The sequence below is a fragment of the Malus sylvestris genome, chromosome 4 (genome assembly GCF_916048215.2).
Source record: "Malus sylvestris chromosome 4, drMalSylv7.2, whole genome shotgun sequence".
Lineage (NCBI taxonomy): Eukaryota > Viridiplantae > Streptophyta > Magnoliopsida > Rosales > Rosaceae > Malus > Malus sylvestris.
The window spans coordinates 1587571-1607611 of NC_062263.1; the positions used below are offsets into that span (position 1 = coordinate 1587571).

Here is a 20041-nt window from a genome sequence, read left to right on the forward strand (position 1 = left end):
ATATCAACAAAAATGACAAGGTTAAGAATCTGAGACGCGTGGAACTTGCCTAAGTTGTCTTCTTGGTTAGCTGGCTAAGCTTGGGGACGTAGACATATGAAAATTCTCTTTATATTCCTAATGACATGTTACGTATGCTTCAAATAACAATCACTTAGACAAGTGAAGTACTAATGCGAAATGATAAAATTGCAAGATTCTCAAATCTGTATAACTTTAGTGTGGGACACTAAATGCTCACTAAATGCTTTTGCAATATAATTTGAGATTATCTTGTCCGACTATTTTAGTTAGTACCATTTGGTGCACATATATTCTATCTGATTGAACTAATCAATACAGTTTGAGGAGCCAAACGAGGTCTAAATCTCTTAATAATGTATTTCATGATATAATTTTCACCTTGCAGTCTGACAACTTTACATTTAGTTTCTTCTTCTTCTTCTTCACTTCATTTTTTGTAACTTTCATAAAGGTCGTACCCAGTGCACAAGGCTCCCGCTTTACGCAGGGTCTGGGAGAGGTAAATGTCGGCTAGCCTTACCCCCATTTATGGAGAGGCTGCTCCCAAGTTTCGAACCCGAGACCTACCGCTCATGGACGAAGGCACTTGCCATCGCACCAAGTGCGAACTCTTTTTTTTTGTAACTTTCATGACAACATAAAATATGTTTATTGGTGGTGATGAATTATATTAGTGATTTCGTGCCGACTATTGCAAAATCATCAGAGGATGTATGGTGCGTTCTTTTTTTGTGGTGTCTTTTACAATAGCTCTACAATGTGCGAGGTTTAGTTGTATTCTCGTTCATGTTGGTTGAATATGAATCCTTTGTGGCTAAAGAATTGTATTGTTAAATCATGATAAGTTTGTGTAGTTGTAAAGCGAGGATGTTTCTTTTGGCGTGTGTGGCCTCTTAGTTACGTTTGATTTGTATGCAGTATGTACATTGTTAATAAACTTTCATTTGATCCAAAAGATGTAGAATGAAGTGCATCACTATTTTCTAGTGTCTACAAAATGAATTGCAGGAAGGATTAAGCATTCTAAAATAATTATCATACACTCTTTTTTTATTATCATCTGTTATTTATGTTAATTATATTATATTTGATGTTGACCCGTGGCATCACTTTTTTTACACAAATTTTGATACATGTCTTTGTATAGCCCACTTTGTAATGTATTTTGCTGATACGAACCATCTATCTTTCTGAACATCATTTATAAATCATTCTTGCAAAAAATTAGACAAATCCAAAATTAAGACATTCATTTGTAGGAAGATAATGGATGAACACATTTCTACAAAGAAACCCTAAACCCCTAATCCAACTGGCATATGGTTTCAGATTTGAGTGATTTTTTGTAAACATGATTTTTGACGGAAGACCTAAAACATAAATGGTTCAAATCATTGAAATACATTACAAAGTGAGCTCTACAAAAGCGTGTATAAAAAGTTGTACCACAGATCCCCTATTATAATTATATTTATATTTCTTAATGAAACTTAAAAAAAATAAAAAAATAAACCAGAAGCGACAAAGTGTTTCATTAATAAGAACAACCACATACAAAAGGTGTCAGATGGGTATAATTTCTTCAATGACCAATTTCTTGATCTGGAGATAATTTGCACAAGATACAAATAATTTTAAACTCCTATACAGCTACCACAATAAACCACCACAAACAGGAATTCTGAGTATGATTGTCACAAAGACGATAGACGCAACAGTCCAAACACCGGTATCTTGACATAAAGCCATCGACAACGAGATCATATAAATTACATAAGCGACACAAAAAGATCACCGAAGCAACACAAAATTACTAACATAACCCGCTCAAGGCGTTAAAAACGAAACTTAAAACTAAACTAAAACTAATGACGTGTTCACAGGAAAGACACGACACGAGTACAGTAGTGGAGAGAGGCGTGGGCTGCAGCCTTGCAGGACCATCATTTCGACCTAAAGAAGTAAGAAATCCATGAGACAAAAACTTTCTCTATTACTCCACAACCATTATTAACCTTGGTCCCCTAGACCTCCTATACATCCTACTGTTAACGTGCAAAGAGAGATACCCTCATGCAACGGTAAAGCGACATGACAAACATTTATTTGGATAATATACATGTCAAGTATTCAATAAACTGGTGACACCACTAAAATTATATGTGTTGGTTATAAAAGAGAATCTTTCGCATAAGAGATCAGATATCTTATAAAGCTTTAAGTTGTATCTCGGATTTGCAGGTACGGCACATTTTGCGGAGGTGTCTACACTACCGTTCTAACCTTGTAATAATTTGTTTTATCACTTACAGTTCTTGGATTCTCTATGGGGGAAAACAGTAAAACTAGCATTGCCAAGGTCCTACACTTCTTTGTTGTTATTCATTCTTTGCCGTTAACGTTGAAGATATGGTGCTGATATCGGGACCTATGCTGCCTGCCGACAACTTCGTTCCCCACTCTGTCTGCGACAAGCAAATTATTTTGTCCAGAGTACGACTTGCATGACATTGTTTTGTGTCAAATTTTGGAAAAATTAAATAAAAATGGTGATCCTTTGAGACATCGAAAACATTTCACAAACAAATGATATACAGTAAGATGATATTATTCCCCTGAATATCTCCTCGCCTTAATTATTATGTCTTCAGTTTATTCTAAGATATGAACTGTTCAATTTTAGGTTATCAGTAATATTATCCATGAAAAGATTCAACGGACTCGATAATTGTTTGGCCATTTAATTATGATCGTAAATATTTTCATGATTTGTTGAAAATCATGTGTTGGTGATCTATTTTATTTGATCGAAGTTAGATAAGTAAACAATTTTTACATTTGCACGAATTTTAGTAGGCGTTGACAAAGAAGAACAGCAAGTCGAAGGGGTTTCATCGGAGTGCAAACTTCTGGTATATTAGTGGCTTGGAAGTCTCGTCGGTATCAGGTCGACAGTTCAGTCCTTAGCTGGTGTGGGCGTGAGAGCATTGCAAGGACCTAGTGGTATTTTTATGAGGATTCTATCCATGCCTTAGGGTTCCTATGCAAGATCACTTGATCAGACTTCTCTTTTTGTGAGAACCTAACAATAAACGACACAAATCATGAGATGCCTTGAATAATATTGACTTGCTAAATGATTTCTGATTAAACTAATTTTCTAGTATGTTATATATACAGAGAGTTAGGAAGCTTCTGTAAAAGGATTTCTAATTAAACTAATTTACCCCACACACACACAAAACTAGGACGTTCATTGAGGGTTTATTTAAATTTTTTTGAGGCTAACAAAACAGAACTAGCGAAACTTGCAATCAAAGAAAACTCTTAAAAAATGAGATAATCCAACCAGAAGAGAAGATATACTAATTTGCTATATAGAATAATTCATGCTCAATCATCTTGTTATGACACGAATCAATTCACAATACAAGCAACGTTCAAACTTACAACGCGTTGTAAGCTTTATATATATGCAAAGGATCCCCGTTTTTTTGAAAAAAAGAAGGATTAGGTGTGGGAGCCCACTCCACATCGAATTTTAGCGATCTGAAACGTTTATTTTGTAAGTCTCGATTCATAAATCATCCTTGCAAAAATTCAATTCAATCCGAACTCTTTTGCCTATTTAATTATCAAGATAAAATTTCATTGTTTCTTACATAACAAAGTATTCGTTAATTTCTTTGAACCCAATTATATGTCTTAAATATTTCCGATTTGGCTAAGATTTTGTAAAGATGATCTATGAGATGCAACTTGAAATATAAACGGTTTGGATCATTAAAATTCGATTAGTGTGGACCCCACAACTAATTCTCATTTTTATAAAAAAAAATAATAGAGATCCCTTCCCTTTAAGAGTTGTCATTTTTTCTTTAATACAAACGATATTCTACACTAATTACTCTAACAAAATGAGGGTTTAAACTCAAAGCGCGAGGGTTTAAACTCAGCGCAATAAATTTTGAGAATAAGACCTTAATCACCAGGATAATCACCAATCGTCAGGGGTGGGCATAAAAACCGCCAAACCGGAAAACCGAATTGAACCGTGACAAAAAAAACCGTAAAAAACCGCATTGACCAAAAAAGTCAAAACTGGAACAAAAACCGAACCGAACCGATTCAAACAGTTCCGGTTCCGGTTTGGAAATATTAAGAACCGGAGGAACCGGACCGAACCGTTTTTAATATAAATTATTGTTTTATTATTATTTTTATATAAATAAGACATTTTCCCAAGAAGACCATGTGCATAAGCCCAATATTTTTCTTCAATTGTCTCCCCCTCCTTTGTTGTTTTATCACTTTTTTCCTCCTACATTATTTTTCTCCTTCTTTTCCAGTATATTATGCATTATGTACATTTTAGTTGTAGTTTAAGATCTACACTTTGGTCTTGATATGAACCTTTCTATCTTTTGATTTATATTTAGATGCACACTTTCTATCTTTCGGTCACAAATCTTGTAGATCTAATAGTGGAAACTCAAATTTACTTGAATTTGTGATTGAAATATGTATTTGGTATTAGAAGTAGAAAAATAGAAAAAAAAACATATATATAATTTTGGTTAGAACCGTAAACCGGCATGAACCAAACCAGAACCGTCATGAACCGAACCGTACGGTTTTAGTACTAAATTTAAACGGAACCGCACCGAACCGAACTGTTGAAATTTTCAGGTTCCGGTTCTATTTTAAGGATGGAACCGGGCCGAACCGAACCGTGCCCACCCCTAATCATCATCCTTTATGGGTTTGCAACAAGAAAAACCGAAAATCTTCCTTTGAGGAAACCTCAAAACTATTGTAGTACCATGTTTATATAGATCAAAGGATTGATCGATTGATTAACCGACAAGATTTCTTACACAATCCTTTAACCTGATATGAAATGATATAAAATTAACAGGTTTTGGGTCAATATGTTAACGAGTCAAGTCGTTATCAGGTCATTTGTTACGAGTTGGGTTGTTCTTGAGTCACGTGTTGAGAACCCAATACGATATTATTTGTCAGATCTAGACATTATACATGTCAGCATAACTTGTTAACTAAACACGAAACGACACGACACGACTCGTTAACGAATCACGTCGTTATTGAATCACCTGTTAAGAATTTGTTAATATACGAATTTAACGTGATATGATCCATTAAGATAATAGATAGAACATAAAAACAATAAACACAACCCGTTTTATCGGTATAAATAACACGCATAAATTTTGTTCGATATTTCCCTTCCCTTATTGGGGTTTTCTTCTTGTCTCCGTTAAGATAATAGATATAACATAAAAACAACAAACACGATCCGTTTTATCGGTATGAATAACACGCAGAAATTTTGTCCGATATTTCCCTCCCCCTATTGGGGTTTTCTTCTTGTCATTGTGCATTGCACTTTACGACTCAGTACATGTTACTGTTGGTAGCACATGGCATGCATGCATGGCCATTATTTGTTCAGCGCGAGAGGCCCTACGCACATGCAGTGGACTCGTCACTTGCATCTTTCTGTCCCTTTCAAATGGGAAAGTGGTCTTCACACGGTAAAGTATGGGGCCACCAGGCCCACATAACATGCAAAATAATTAATCTACTATACATGTTTCAGTGTATGTCATGCATTGTATGATCGAAAAATTAAATGTGTGATGAAAGGGATTAGGGCTAAGTATCTAAAATCTCTAATTTTTTAGGGATGTGATATCTACACACCCTTTTTTACTTTTCTCACACCTTTTTAATTTTCGGCCGTCGGATCGTATGAATTGAAGAAGATCAAATGACACAAATTAACAAGGGGTGTGGAAAAAGTAAAAATGAGTGTGTGGATAGCACACCCCATTTTTTAATGTCACTCTAAATTAGTTTTAGCATTTTAAATATTTCAAACAAGTACCAAATTTATTGAAAATGTCACATCAAGTCCAATTAATTTTTATGTTAAATGTACATATTGCAACAATGAATCCCACTTTTTAGCTTACATGACAATAATAATAAAAATAAGTTTAAAAAAGACATGAAGAAAAATGAAGATCGGGAAATATCAAGGCCCCCCCCCCCCTCCAAGCTCAACCTACGACCACAAAAAGCCCATCCCAACCTCTATAATCAAAACCCACTAACTGAGTATATCATAGTCAACGTTAATATTAGTTGACTCAAAATCTAAATCTCACACATAAATTATATAATATGGAACTCAATGATCAACATGTAATGAATTGAATAAAAAATATCCCGAAATTGAAATTATAGCAGGAGGGCAATCTTCTAATAAAGAAAAGGGTTAAGAATTCAAATAGGGTTTCGAAGAGCTTGTTTCTGCTCATATGATTTCCTCATTCCTCAATTCTCAACTCGTAAAGTTTCTAGTTCTTCTTTGTGGACGGTGAAGACAGTGGTGGTCGCATCAGGCAGTCTATACCATTTCAGTAACCTCCATGGCCTTCTTTTCAATGTTGGCGACTTGAGTTGTTGGGTTATGTTGTGGTTGTGCAATGGGTTTGGAGGTAATGGCCTGATGGAGGTGGTGGTGACAATTAATTGGTCAAGGCTATGCTTCCATGATTTTCTATTGATTTAAGAAACAAAGTAAACCCTTGTTAATTTAATAGAAAATTTAACTAGGACGTAACGAACGTGATATTTCAATAGTGTCGGCACTTGTTTAGAATGTTTAAAATGGTTGAGACCAATTTGAAATGACACTAAAAAGTTTGGAGGTTTTAGGCACTTGATCCAAGATATTAATAGTCAAGAGTTTAACAAACTTACACTGGTGCGTACTAAAGAAAATTTCGTCAAACGTATGTACCAACATGATATGTGTCTTGAAAAAGAAAGACATATATGGCAATGATGCTATATGTTTTTGTTTTATTGACATGAAACGTCATGATAACAGTATACCTGTGTAATATAAGTTCTCATTTGAATAGGGCAAATCTAACCAAACTCCAAAGTTTACTATCATTAGGACGAAATATCATTATGACGGGGTATCCGTGTCATATAAATTGTTCTCATTTAAAAGGAGACAAATCAAACTAAGCGCCAAAAGTTTACTATTTGGAGCACACTATACCTTTTGATGTGGAATTGTCCTGTATATGATTGTAAGGGGTCAGTAATGATCAGTATCGTACACGTCTTGGTTATCAAGTGAACTAAGAATGAGGTACATGTTTCACCGTAGGTGCTGTATTGTTATTGTGGTTACGGTTTTTTCTTCAATCCACTGTGTTACGAATACAGTTAGATTATAACACGATTACGTAGTTACTAATACACTTATGTCATAGAATATGTTTAATTTATTGATTTTATGTCTTCAAATATAAAGATTTACACGAATTCACTTATATTATGATACGTGAAAAGGTACAACACAATGACGTGGGTAGTCAAACAAAATTCTTTAAGGGAATGTTCGGTTGAGAAACTTTCATATTCCAAGAGATTTGGGAATGATGATGAAGAAATGGATCACAAAAAGTTTGATAAAAAGGCATTTAGGCATAATCAGGATACTATATGATCATGCATATCTTTTATAACTAAACTCTGATGTTACCAGACAACGATACAGCCTGTAGGTGCCCGTGTTCCGGGCATACTAAAAAATTTCTCCTCCCGCTTAACATCATTACCGTTGCGAAATTAATCCCATGTCATGGCAAACCAACGGCATGAATCAAAGTCTTGGAAGTCCAAAGACCTGCACTAAGAAGGGACTCTCAACATTCACAATGACACAGCTCGCAGTTCCTCACTCTGGTTGCGGGCTGTATCTTTTTCGGCATCAGGGAGGCTCAGTAGCACCTAACAGTGAGACAGCTTAGTAGTCACCCGTGTTTCGAGTCTTCGACAACCTCTACTTTGATCACAGATTAAGAGAATTTAAGTTTTGATGATCAACTAACCTCGTAAAGGTACCATGATGCGAAAGCATCAGTTGCGGCATACTGTAACTGATCCTTTGATAAAAACTTGGCCTCCCAGTTTCCCAATCTAATTTTGTTGGGCTTCAAAAGCTGCAACGTTTTGAAAACATTAACAGCAATTCCTACATGAATTTATCACTGTATTCTACAAAGAGCCTAAGGAGAATTTTAGAAAGATACAGGTCAAATGCAAGTGAAATAATGGAGGAAGGAAAAAATTATGTTACAATCCGGCACAATTCAAGCAAAAAGATCCAGTAAAGGAGAATCGTTTAGGAGTATGCAACTGGGATTCCTTACGCTCAGTAGTTTTGCTGAGAATAGTGAATCTAAGCGACAAAATAATATTTGATGGCAGAGAAAAAACAATGATTACCTCTTTGCAAATGAGCTTCTCAGTTAGAGATGCAAGACCCCAGTTCTGCAGACCTTCAACAACCTTCCGCTTAGCTAGATATGAAAGATCTTCTACGGCTTTAGTAGATACATTATAATCTTTGAAAACCTTAAGACAATCATTGGCAATGCCAACTCCAACCTGTGTCGGGTATTATATAAGAATAATGTACATAATGTAAGTTCCAGAATAAGAAAACGAAAAGAAAGACATCTCATATATCTGGGCAAGATGCAGCAAGTCTGTACAATACATGTTACACACCTTCAAAATTGAAGAATCTTCGAGAAGTAACTGCAGACTTCGAGGAATTCCAGAATGCACAATGTGCATCACATAACAACAACTTGTGCCTCCACATATTTGCATAACTCCAGCCTTCCCAGGTGGAACACCTGCAGTTTTTTCCCAATTAAGCAATCCACAAAGTATAAGTTGCATTTTTTCACAAAACTAAACCGAACCCCTCTACAAGAATCAGACAAAAAAAAAGCTCACATTGTACTGGATAAATCCAACATAGAAATGGTTTGTAAGACATAAATTTGTCAGAAACATGTCGAAAAGCAGATCGGGAAGGAAGTGCAACTTCCGATGTTTTCTTCAGTCTGTAACGCCCGCAGTCCCTGCTCAAGCTCAAGACCTTCCCAACCCAACCCCAACCCCAAGGTAGCTCACTTTCTCTTTCTTCTTCTTACATTTCCGTTCATAATTTCGTTAAGTTTGATAATGTGACTTGCACCATCCAATGTTTTCGGGTCTTTTTTTCAACTTTAATATAGAATGAAAGTGAAAACAAGTATAACCATTTTTCTATTATCAACAACAACAACAACAAAGCCTTTTCCCACTAAGTGGGGTCGGCTATATGAATCCTAGAACGCCATTGCGCTCGGTTTTGTGTCATGTCCTCCGTTAGATCCAAGTACTCTAAGTCTTTTCTTAGAGTCTCTTCCAAAGTTTTCCTAGGTCTTCCTCTACCCCTTCGGCCCTGAACCTCTGTCCCGTAGTCACATCTTCGAACCGGAGCGTCATTCGGCCTTCTTTGCACATGTCCAAATCACCGGAGCCGATTTTCTCTCATCTTTCCTACAATTTCGGCTACTCCTACTTTACCTCGGATATCCTCATTCCCAATCTTATCCTTTCTCGTGTGCCCACACATCCCACGAAGCATCCTCATCTCCGCTACACCCATTTTGTGTACGTGTTGATGCTTCACCGCCCAACATTCTGTGTCATACAACATTGCTGGCCTTATTGCCGTCCTATAAAATTTTCCCTTGAGCTTCAGTGGCCTACGACGGTCACACAACACGCCGGATGCATTCTTACACTTCATCCATCCAGCTCGTATTCTATGGTTGAGATCTCCATCTAATTCTCCGTTCTCTTGCAAGATAGATCCTAGGTAGCGAAAACGGTCGCTTTTTGTGATCTTCGCTAGATTGCTCCGGTCATTAGTGTGGATAAGTATATAAATGGATAGAGATAGGAAAGCAAACACAAGATGTACGTGGTTCACCCAGATTGGCTACGTCCACGGAATAGAAGAGTTCTCATTAATTGTGAAGGGTTTACACAAGTACATAGGTTCAAGCTCTCCTTTAGTGAGTACAAGTGAATGATTTAGTACAAATGACATTAGGAAATATTGTGGGAGAATGATCTCGTAATCACGAAACTTCTAAGTATCGGAGTGTGGTGTCGTCTTGACTTGCCTTATCTGTCTCATAGGTAGATGTGGCATCTTCTCTGGAAGTACTCTTCCTCCATCCAGGGGTGGTATCTTTAATTGGTGGAGATGCACAAGGTAATGTATCAATTTCACTTGAAGCTTACTTGTAGTTTCAGGCTTGGTCAAGCGCGATACAAACCATGTAGTAAGAGTCCCCCAAGTCGCCGAGCTAGGGGGTCTGCTGAAAGAGGTGACAGACAAGGTAAGCAATCAGAGCTCCGATTGATTGTTCACCTTCTCCCCATCTTGCAGCAGCATGAAGGATAAAGAGAAGAAAAATGAGAAGAGATGATATGAGATACTTTTGCTTTTGAAGAAGTAACTTTCCACAGGCTTATTCTTGAACTGAGCTGGAGGGTTTTCTGGTTTCCTCCAGAGTATAAGGCCGACTGAAGAATTTGAGGGTCAAAACAAGTCCATCAAATCTAGAGTACGTTCCACCCTGCTGATATGAGATACTTTTGCTTTTGACAGAGTAATGGATGTATCGGCACGTGTGCTGTTACGCTTGTCTCCACATGCTTCCTTGTATCCTTCGCACTTGCCCTATCTGTTCCTCAAGCAGATGCGGAATCTTCCCTGGAAACATAAGATGTTGAAGATGAGTACTCGAGAGCAATGCCAGGTAAGTAATCAGGTAAGGGGTTCCAGGCAGTCAGTTCCTGGCTGGAAGCTTGATTCCAAGTGCTGACTGATTGCTCTCTTTCTCCTTGTCTTGCAGGTAAAAACAAGGCCAAAGGAAAAGACAGGGAAAAAGCATGATATGGGATACTCTTGCTTTTAACCCTGATGATATGAGATATTCTTGCTCTAGTATAGCTTGTTTGCAGAGGTAATATCGGGGGGAAAGAAAGCTGAATATTTCGAAAGGCTTCGTTGGGAGTGCCCTCTCAGATATGATGAAGGGTTGAGCATTTTTGCAGGTCTGCCTGTCTGTTGGGGATGGAGGTCGACATATATAGGAGTCTCCCTAACAAGTAGTAATGCTATTCCTTTACCCTGCTTGGTCATAGCACGGTAGTGGGAGCTGCCAGTTTCACATGTTTTAACTCTGTCAGAGCACTTTGAAAAAGTGGTCTGTGGTATCTGGCTCTCGAGATACGGAGAACGATGCCTCTTCGATTTTTGAGAAAGCAATCATGCTGGGGGTCTGGCTCTCGAGATTCGGAGAGCAGTGTCTCTTCGATTTTTGAGAAAGTAATCATGTTGGGAGTCTGGCTCTCGAGATTCGGAGGGCGGTGCCTCTTCGATTTTGGAGCAAGCAATCTTGTTGGGAGTGTTGTCTCGAATGTGAGTAAAGGTTGGGCATGTTTGTTAGTCTACCTTGCCACGAAGCACAAAGGTTGACACACAGGGACTTTCCAATTATCCAGCAATGGTACTGTTCCTTTACCCTCTCTTCGATTTTGAGAAAGTAGTCATGTTGGGAGTCTGGCTCTCGAGGTTCGGAGGACGGTGTCTCTTCGATTTTGGAGCAAGCAATCTTGTTGGGAGTGTTTTCTCGAATGTGAGTAAAGGTTGGGCATGTTTGCTAGTCTACCTTGCCACGAAGCACAGAGGTTGACAAACAGGGACTTTCCAATTATCCAGCAGTGGTATTGTTCCTTTACCCTTGTGGGTAATAATATGGTAGCTAGAACTTCAAAATTTATGTGTCTAAACTTTGTTAGTGTTGTTTCTTTGTTATTCTTTTACCTTTCTTGGTCAGAGCGATGTAGTGGGAGCTGCAAGCTTCACGTGCTCAACTTTGGCAGAGAACTTTGGCAAAGTTATCTGTGGTACCCATGAGCTATTGTTGCGTGTGGGAAGTGGGTGATTGAACAGTAAGATTCATGTGCTTTCTACTTCACCAGAAGTCTTCGACAGAATGCCCATAATTTCTGCAAAGCTGAGTGTGCGTGTGACAGGTGCTGACAAGGCTAGAAAAGTAGGTGCCTCTTCGATTTCTGAGATCGGCCCTCGTGGTCTCTGAGCAGCCCAGCTTTTGAGAAAGCGAGCGCCTCTTCGATTGATTCGGAGAACGATGCCTCATCGATTTTTGAGAAAGCAATCATGCTGGGGGTCTGGCTCTCGAAGATTCGGGGAGCAGTGTCTCTTCGATTTTTGAGAAAGTAATCATGTTGGGAGTCTGGCTCTCGAGATTCGGAGGGCGGTGCCTCTTCGATTTTGGAGCAAGCAATCTTGTTGGGAGTGTTTTCTCGAATGTGAGTAAAGGTTGGGCATGTTTGCTAGTCTACCTTGCCATGAAGCACAGAGGTTGACACACAGGGACTTTCCAATTATCCAGCAATGGTACTGTTCCTTTACCCTCTCTTCGATTTTTAAGAAAGTAGTCATGTTGAGAGTCTGGCTCTCGAGATTCGGAGGACGGTGCCTCTTCGATTTTGGAGCAAGCAATCTTATTGGGAGTGTTTTCTCGAATGTGAGTAAAGGTTGGGCATGTTTGCTAGTCTACCTTGCCACGAAGCACAGAGGTTGACACACAAGGACTTTCCAATTATCCAGCAGTGGTACTGTTCCTTTACCCTTGTGGGTAATAATATGGTAGCTAGACCTTCAAAATTTATGGGAGCGATGTAGTAGGAGCTGCAAGCTTCACGTGCTCAACTTTGGCAGAGAACTTTGGCAAAGTTATCTGTGGTACCCATGAGCTATTGTTGCGTGTGGGAAGTGGGTGATTGAACAGTAAGATTCATGTGTTTTCTACTTCCCCAGAAGTCTTCGACAGAATGCCCATAATTTTCGCAAAGCTGAGTGTGCGTGTGACAGGTGCTGACAAGGCTGGAAAAGTAGGTGCCTCTTCGATTTCTGAGATCGGCCCTCGTGGTCTCTGGGGAGCCCAGCTTTTGAGAAAGCGAGCGCCTCTTCGATTTTTGAGATCAGCCTTCGAGGTCTTTGAGCAGCCCAACTTTTGAGAAAGCAAACGCCTCTTCGATTTCTGAGATCAACCCTCGTGATCTCTAAGCAGCCCAGCTTTTGAGAAAGCAAACGCCTCTTCGATTTCTGAGCAGGCGCCTCTTCGATTTCTGAAGCTCCGTCGAGTGCAGATTTTTATAGGGGCTGGCATTAAGTTCCAAAGCACACTTGAATCTCCACCAGTAGAAGCTTCATTCTTGCACTTCTAAGATCTTGATTTGTCCGACCTCTTCTCTCTTCAACACCTTTGAAAATGTCTGGCCCCTCCGACCGTCGTTTTGACTTGAACCTTGTTGAAGAGGCAGCCCCGCCTTCTCCAGACAACATATGGCGCCCATCCTTCGTCTCCCCTACTGGTCCTCTTACCGTTGGGGATTCCGTGATGAAGAATGATATGACCGCTGCGGAGGTGGCCAGGAACCTTCTCACTCCCAAAGATAACAGACTACTTTCCAAACGGTCTGATGAGTTAGCTGTTAAGGATTCGCTGGCTCTCAGTGTTCAGTGTGCAGGTTCTGTGTCTAATATGGCCCAACGCCTATTTGCTCGAACCCGCCAAGTTGAATCATTGGCGGCTGAAGTGATGAGTCTCAAACAGGAGATTAGAGGGCTCAAGCATGAGAATAAACAGTTGCACCGGCTCGCACATGACTATGCTACAAACATGAAGAGGAAGCTTGACCAGATGAAGGAAACTGATGGTCAGGTTTTACTTGATCATCAGAGATTTGTGGGTTTGTTCCAAAGGCATTTATTGCCTTCGTCTTCTGGGGCTGTACTGCGTAATGAAGCTCCAAATGATCAACCTCTGATGCCTCCTCCTTCTAGGGTTCTGTCCAGTACTGAGGCTCCAAATGATCCCCCTCCGGTGCCTTCTCTTTCTGGGGCTCTACCGACTGCTGAGACTTCTCCTAAGCAACCTTTGTGAAGGCTCCCTCTTGTGTGTTTATTTTGACTCGTGTATATGTACATATTTGTAGCTTATCGGGGATATCAATAAATAAGCTTTCCTTCATTTCAACGTATTGTGTTAGATACACCAAAGCCTTCTTCGCTAAGTTCTTTGAATTTTCTTTTGTTGAAGCTTGTATGTTGAAGCTTTCTGAGTGGAGCATGTAGGTTGGGGTAGTGTTCCCTTAATTTTCCGAGTGAGGAAAACTTCTCGGTTGGAGACTTGGAAAATCCAAGTCACTGAGTGGGATCGGCTATATGAATCTTAGAACGCCATTGTGCTCGATCATGTGTCATGTCCTTCGTTAGATCCAAGTACTCTAAGTCTTTTCTTAGAGTCTCTTCCAAAGTTTTCCTAGGTCTTCCTCTACTCCTTCGGCCCTGAACCTCTGTCCCATAGTCGCATCTTCTAATCGGAGCGTCAGTAGGCCTTCTTTGCACATGTCCAAACCACCGTAACCGATTTTCTCTCATCTTTCCTTCAATTTCGGCTACTCCTACTTTACCCCGGATATCCTCATTCCTAATCTTATCCTTTCTCGTGTGCCCACACATCCAACGAAGCATCCTCATCTTCGCTACACCCATTTTGTGTACGTGTTGATGTTTCACCGCCCAACATTCTGTGCCATACAGCATCGCCGGCCTTATTGCCGTCCTATAAAATTTTCCCTTGAGCTTCAGTGGCATACGGCGGTCACATAACACGCCGGATGCACTCTTCCACTTCATCCATCCAGCTTGTATTCTATGGTTGAGATCTCCATCTAATTCTCCGTTCTTTTGCAAGATAGATCCTAGGTAACGAAAACGGTCGCTCTTTGGTATTTCTTGATCTCCGATCCTCACCCCTAACTCGTTTTGGCCTCCATTTGCACTGAACTTGCACTCCATATATTCTGTCTTTGATCGGCTTAGGCGAAGACCTTTAGATTCCAACACTTCTCTCCAAAGGTTAAGCTTTGCATTTACCCCTTCCTGAGTTTCATCTATCAACACTATATCGTCTGCGAAAAGCATACACCAAGGAATATCATCTTGAATATGTCCTGTTAACTCATCCATTACCAACGCAAAAAGGTAAGGACTTAAGGATGAGCCTTGATGTAATCCTACAGTTATGGGAAAGCTTTCGGTTTGTCCTTCATGAGTTCTTACGGCAGTCTTTGCTCCTTCATACATATCCTTTATAGCTTGGATATATGCTACTCGTACTCCTTTCTTCTCTAAAATCCTCCAAAGAATGTCTCTTGGGACCCTATCATACGCTTTTTCCAAATCTATAAAGACCATGTGTAAATCCTTTTTCCCATCTCTATATCTTTCCATCAATCTTCGTAAGAGATAGATTGCCTCCATGGTTGAGCGCCCTGGCATGAACCCGAATTGGTTGTCCGAAACCCGTGTCTCTTGCCTCAATCTATGCTCAATGACTCTCTCCCAGAGCTTCATTGTATGACTCATTAGCTTAATACCCCTATAGTTCATGCAATTTTGTACGTCGCCCTTATTCTTGTAGATAGGCACCAAAGTGCTCGTTCGCCACTCATTTGGCATCTTCTTCGTTTTCAAAATCCTATTGAAAAGGTCAGTGAGCCATGTTATACCTGTCTCTCCCAAAAGTTTCCACACTTCGATTGGTATATCGTCTGGGCCTATTGCTTTTTTATGCTTCATCTTCTTCAAAGCTACAACCACTTCTTCCTTCCGGATTCGACGATAAAAAGAGTAGTTTCTACACTCTTCTGAGTTACTCAACTCCCCTAAAGAAGCACTCATTTCATGTCCTTCATTGAAGAGATTATGAAAATAACCTCTCCATCTGTCTTTAACCGCGTTCTCTGTAGCAAGAACCTTTCCATCCTCATCCTTGATGCACCTCACTTGGTTTAGGTCCCTTGTCTTCTTTTCCCTTGCTCTAGATAGTTTATAGATATCCAACTCTCCTTCTTTGGTATCTAGTCGTTTATACATATCGTCGTAAGCCGCTAACTTAGCTTCTCTGACAGCTTTCTTCGCCTCTTGCTTCGCTTTTCTATACCTTTCACCATTTTCATCGGTCCTCTCCTTGTATAAGGCTTTACAACATTCCTTCTTAGCCTTCACCTTTGTTTGTACCTCCTCATTCCACCACCAAGATTCCTTTTGGTGTGGGGCAAAGCCCTTGGACTCTCCTAATACCTCTTTTGCTACTTTTCGGATACAACTAGCCATGGAATCCCACATTTGGCTAGCTTCCCCCTCTCTATCCCACACACATTGGGTGATTACCTTCTCTTTGAAAATGGCTTGTTTTTCTTCTTTTAGATTCCACCATCTAGTCCTTGAGCACTTCCAAGTCTTGTTCTTTTGTCTTACTCTTTTGATATGTACATCCATCACCAACAAGCGATGTTGATTAGCCACGCTCTCTCCTGGTATAACTTTGCAATCCTTACAAGTTATACGATCTCCTTTCCTCATTAGAAGAAAATCTATTTGTGTTTTTGACGACCCACTCTTGTAGGTCATATATGAAATGAGGTTGGACAATCATCATCAATCTTGAATACAACTACAATATATAGGGTGAGTTATGATCAAAACAAGAAATGAGGCGATTATTAAAAGAAATAACGGAAAATTCCTACAGAGTACATAAAAAGAATGAATCATCAACAGCCAAAACACTAAACATTCTTAGTATTTGCTGAAAAATCCATCATTTTTCAAATGCATAAAATATAGCAAGGGTTCAGGAAACCCCTCTGCCTTCCAGAGGAATTATCGTCATGATTCATCAAATACATAAGGTATAACACAAAAGAAACCCTCCTTCCCCTTCCATTTAAAAGACACAATAAATCAAAGGTAACGGAACCCCCCTGTTGCTTTTACAGTCATTAAAATATCCATTATGTCACTGTTTCAAGGCCCCCCCGGGAGGGGGGGGGGAGTTGCAATCAAGGCCAAACCGATAAAAACTTTGCTTCAGCATTTGTGCTGGCTCTAACTAAATAAAACTGGAGGTTCTCTTGTTTGTGGGATTATTTTCCCTTGTGACCATTCTCTTCCTCCTTGGCCTATGGCTGTAGAATTCTTTAACAATATGAAAAGTAGGATAGGGAAGCTGAAGAAGACAGAGACTAGGTTTTTGAAAATAAACATCTTGAATAAGAAAAGGGAGGAAATATGGTAGAGAGACAGAAACAGGTTGCCACATTCAGGTTTATCAATTTATATCTTCAAGCCAATGTGATTTATGAGTCAATTCTATTTTCATGATGGAACTACAGAAAGAATTGACAAATCTATCAAGAAACCAAAAAAAAATCATAATAAATACATATGATGCCTAAAAGAACTACGAACCTCTTTTAAATGTGGGTTTCCACTCGATGTCAAATCCAATTGCATTTTGACCCACTGCTTTTTTCTTTGCTTGAAAATTCTTTAAAATCTCCAAGGCAGCTTTCTCTACTTCAACGGCAGTTCTGCTATATTTAATCTCACCTCCAAACATCATCACGGGATATTTCATCCTTGCATTGGCTGCTTGAGGAAATAGATATTGCAGTATTATGAAAAACTAACTAATTTAAATATCAAAAAGGATGCTCGGAAATGATAATCAAATGTTTATGCGCAGACAACATTTGCCAGCAAACAAAACGCACTAAAAGTGGGCAAAACCTTTGATTGTCATTATAATTCCACCCAACTACATTTGAAAAAATAAGGATCATGCCAAATCCTAAAACTAACTGCACTGAAACAGTGTCAAATTGTTAAAAACCCTTGCTCAAGTATCAAGGTAATATTGTTTTGTTACATAATTTGTTTGATGGTCCGATTTATCCCTTTTGAGGTGGAATTTTTCCTAGTGAGAACCTTCAAACCCAATCAGGAGATTCTTAAACAACCCTAAAATATAGTTCATCCTGCAATTAACCACCATATATGTAATTTACCCCAAAACAATCCAACCAAAGCTTCCCCTTAAATTAAGCTTCAAGAGTTACATAACAGGCAATAAGACAATCCACTTGCAGTAAAGGCTTGGATACTGAAGAGGATCAAATCTATCAAAAGCGTCATAACTCTCACAGGAAAGGATTTCTGCACAAATTCTGTGACTGTTATCATAGATCGTGTTACGACTCGCAACTATAGCAAGAGAAAATTAACAGCCAAGTTTCAGTTGTCCCATCAGACTGGGTAGTAAAGTCATCCATGCAAATTCATGCAGTTTCGCAGTTGGTAGGAGGGCGTCTCTTAACAATGATTTGGACACTTTAGAATCTTTCTGAGCGATACTATAAATGCGTTTTCAATATTTGAGTATCTAGTTGTATGAGAAAAAGTGTTAGACAAATAGAATAACCACACAACAATCTAACAAAAGTCAAGACCTAAATATAATTTGATATAATAAGATATGGCATATAATAAAAATTACGATGGAAGACGATAAATCCATATGGCCAAGCTCATATAATTGATAAGATAAATAATTAGCAAGTAAAATGATGAGCATTAGCTACCAAAACCACCAAGGAAACAACAATCATTCATCATGCAAGACCTTATGCATGCATGGTTCTTCCAATAAGGTTGCCTTTTTTTTTTCCCTGCCTGCAATCTAGGCAAAATCAAATAAATTCTAGGTGGTCATCTAGCACCAATCTGTCTTCCTATTAACCTTTTAGGTTCTTATTTGTCTTCTTCTCACTTGGAAGTTGGAATCTAATAACGCTATTTAGGATTCTCTGCTTGCAGATCCTATGACTGTCCCCACCCCCACAATACATTTCTACTACCTGTGCTACGTCCACAAACTCAAACTACAAAGTCATCTTCAGATTTGACATTTTTATATTATGATGCTTCATCGTGGACAGGTCAAATTTCATAGAAATCTAACATGGCCCAAGTGAGGAGCAAATTGGGCTAACACTTCAAAAATAGATTCGTACTAATCCGCTGTATAGCTCCTCTGTACGAAGTACGAACTGTACTAGTACTACCAACTTCATGAACTCCAATTTCTTTCAATCATCTTGAACAAGTGTTGTAGCCTCCCCTGCTTCACAAGACTAGCTAGAATCTGTCTCACACAGACTTCAGTTACTGCGGTGTAGCACAAAATGTCGAAACTAAAGCCATTATGCTACTTTCCTACTCATCTGCAATCCCCAAATCCAACACTCAAGCTCATTACCTGATAAACATAAACTCACATTTTCTACTGATTTCTGACAATTGACAGGTGCCTTCCTACTCCAAAAATTTAATTTGTAAATTCGGTACATTTCCTACGCCATGTTTAAACAGATTTAACCCTCTACACTAATTTAGGGTTTCAATAAAAAGAAACACTGAAATATCAAGATTTACAGACAATGGAAGTGAGGCGACGGACCTTGACGGCAAGGCGAGAGAAGGAATGCGTTTGGATGCTGGAGAGCGAGAACTGAATTGGGCAGTCGGCGTCGGGCACTCTGGGACTGGCGGCGTTGCTGGGTTTTGTGGTCGGGGCCGTCGTCTTCTGGACTGGAGCTTCGCTTTTTGGGGAGAGAGGAAGTCGCAGCTTCGAATGCGGCTTCAATGGCTTGAAGGTCTTCTTCCGTGAAGGGATCGTCGTCCAACTCTGGGATTTCCATAAAGTGGTGGTCTTGCTTTTGCTTTTGGTGGCCATCTTGTTCGGATTGGGAGCGATCCATTTACTACATTACCACCATTCCTCGCATTTTCTGTCACTTTGTATTCAAAGAGATTTTGAACAGTGGTTTTGAAATAGTTGAGGGCGGTTTAGATCAAATTCTTTTCGGGTTTTAAAAGCACTTCTGCAAAGAAGCGACAGTTATGCAACAAATTTGTTTTTAACCATAATCGATTTTAAAACTTTATCATGGTCTAGTAATAATATGTTTCAAATTTGCTTTTTGATGAGATCAAACCTAAAATGTCATGTACAAGTGAAGAAGAAATTCATTAAACCCTAAGTTGTACTCAAACACTCGTGTTAAATTATTTTTTTCAATTTATCAAAAATGTGTGAAACATATAAATGAC

At 39.2% G+C, this 20041-nt stretch overlaps 1 protein-coding gene across 1 annotated transcript; it reads right to left on the minus strand.

Moving 5' to 3' along the window:
- Positions 1-7438: 7438 nt before the first annotated feature.
- On the minus strand, positions 7439-19799 carry LOC126618700 (3'-5' exonuclease). Its single transcript, XM_050286841.1, has 6 exons — positions 19389-19799; positions 17339-17518; positions 8647-8777; positions 8362-8523; positions 7965-8075; positions 7439-7863 (listed from the first exon to the last, which is right to left on the minus strand). The coding sequence occupies exons 1-6, from the start codon at positions 19687-19689 to the stop codon at positions 7786-7788; spliced, it is 963 nt and encodes a 320-aa protein (XP_050142798.1). The 5' UTR covers positions 19690-19799; the 3' UTR covers positions 7439-7785.
- Positions 19800-20041: the final 242 nt, after the last annotated feature.

Bases quoted from the DNA above. Each gene is read 5' to 3' on its own strand.
- LOC126618700 (XM_050286841.1), bottom strand. From the start codon at position 19,689: ATGGATCGCTCCCAATCCGAACAAGATGGCCACCAAAAGCAAAAGCAA. The intron at 8,524-8,646 runs GTGTGTAACATG...TACCCGACACAG, and splicing joins AAGATTCTTCAATTTTGAAG to GTTGGAGTTGGCATTGCCAA. The intron at 7,864-7,964 runs GTTAGTTGATCA...TCTCACTGTTAG, and splicing joins CATCATGGTACCTTTACGAG to GTGCTACTGAGCCTCCCTGA.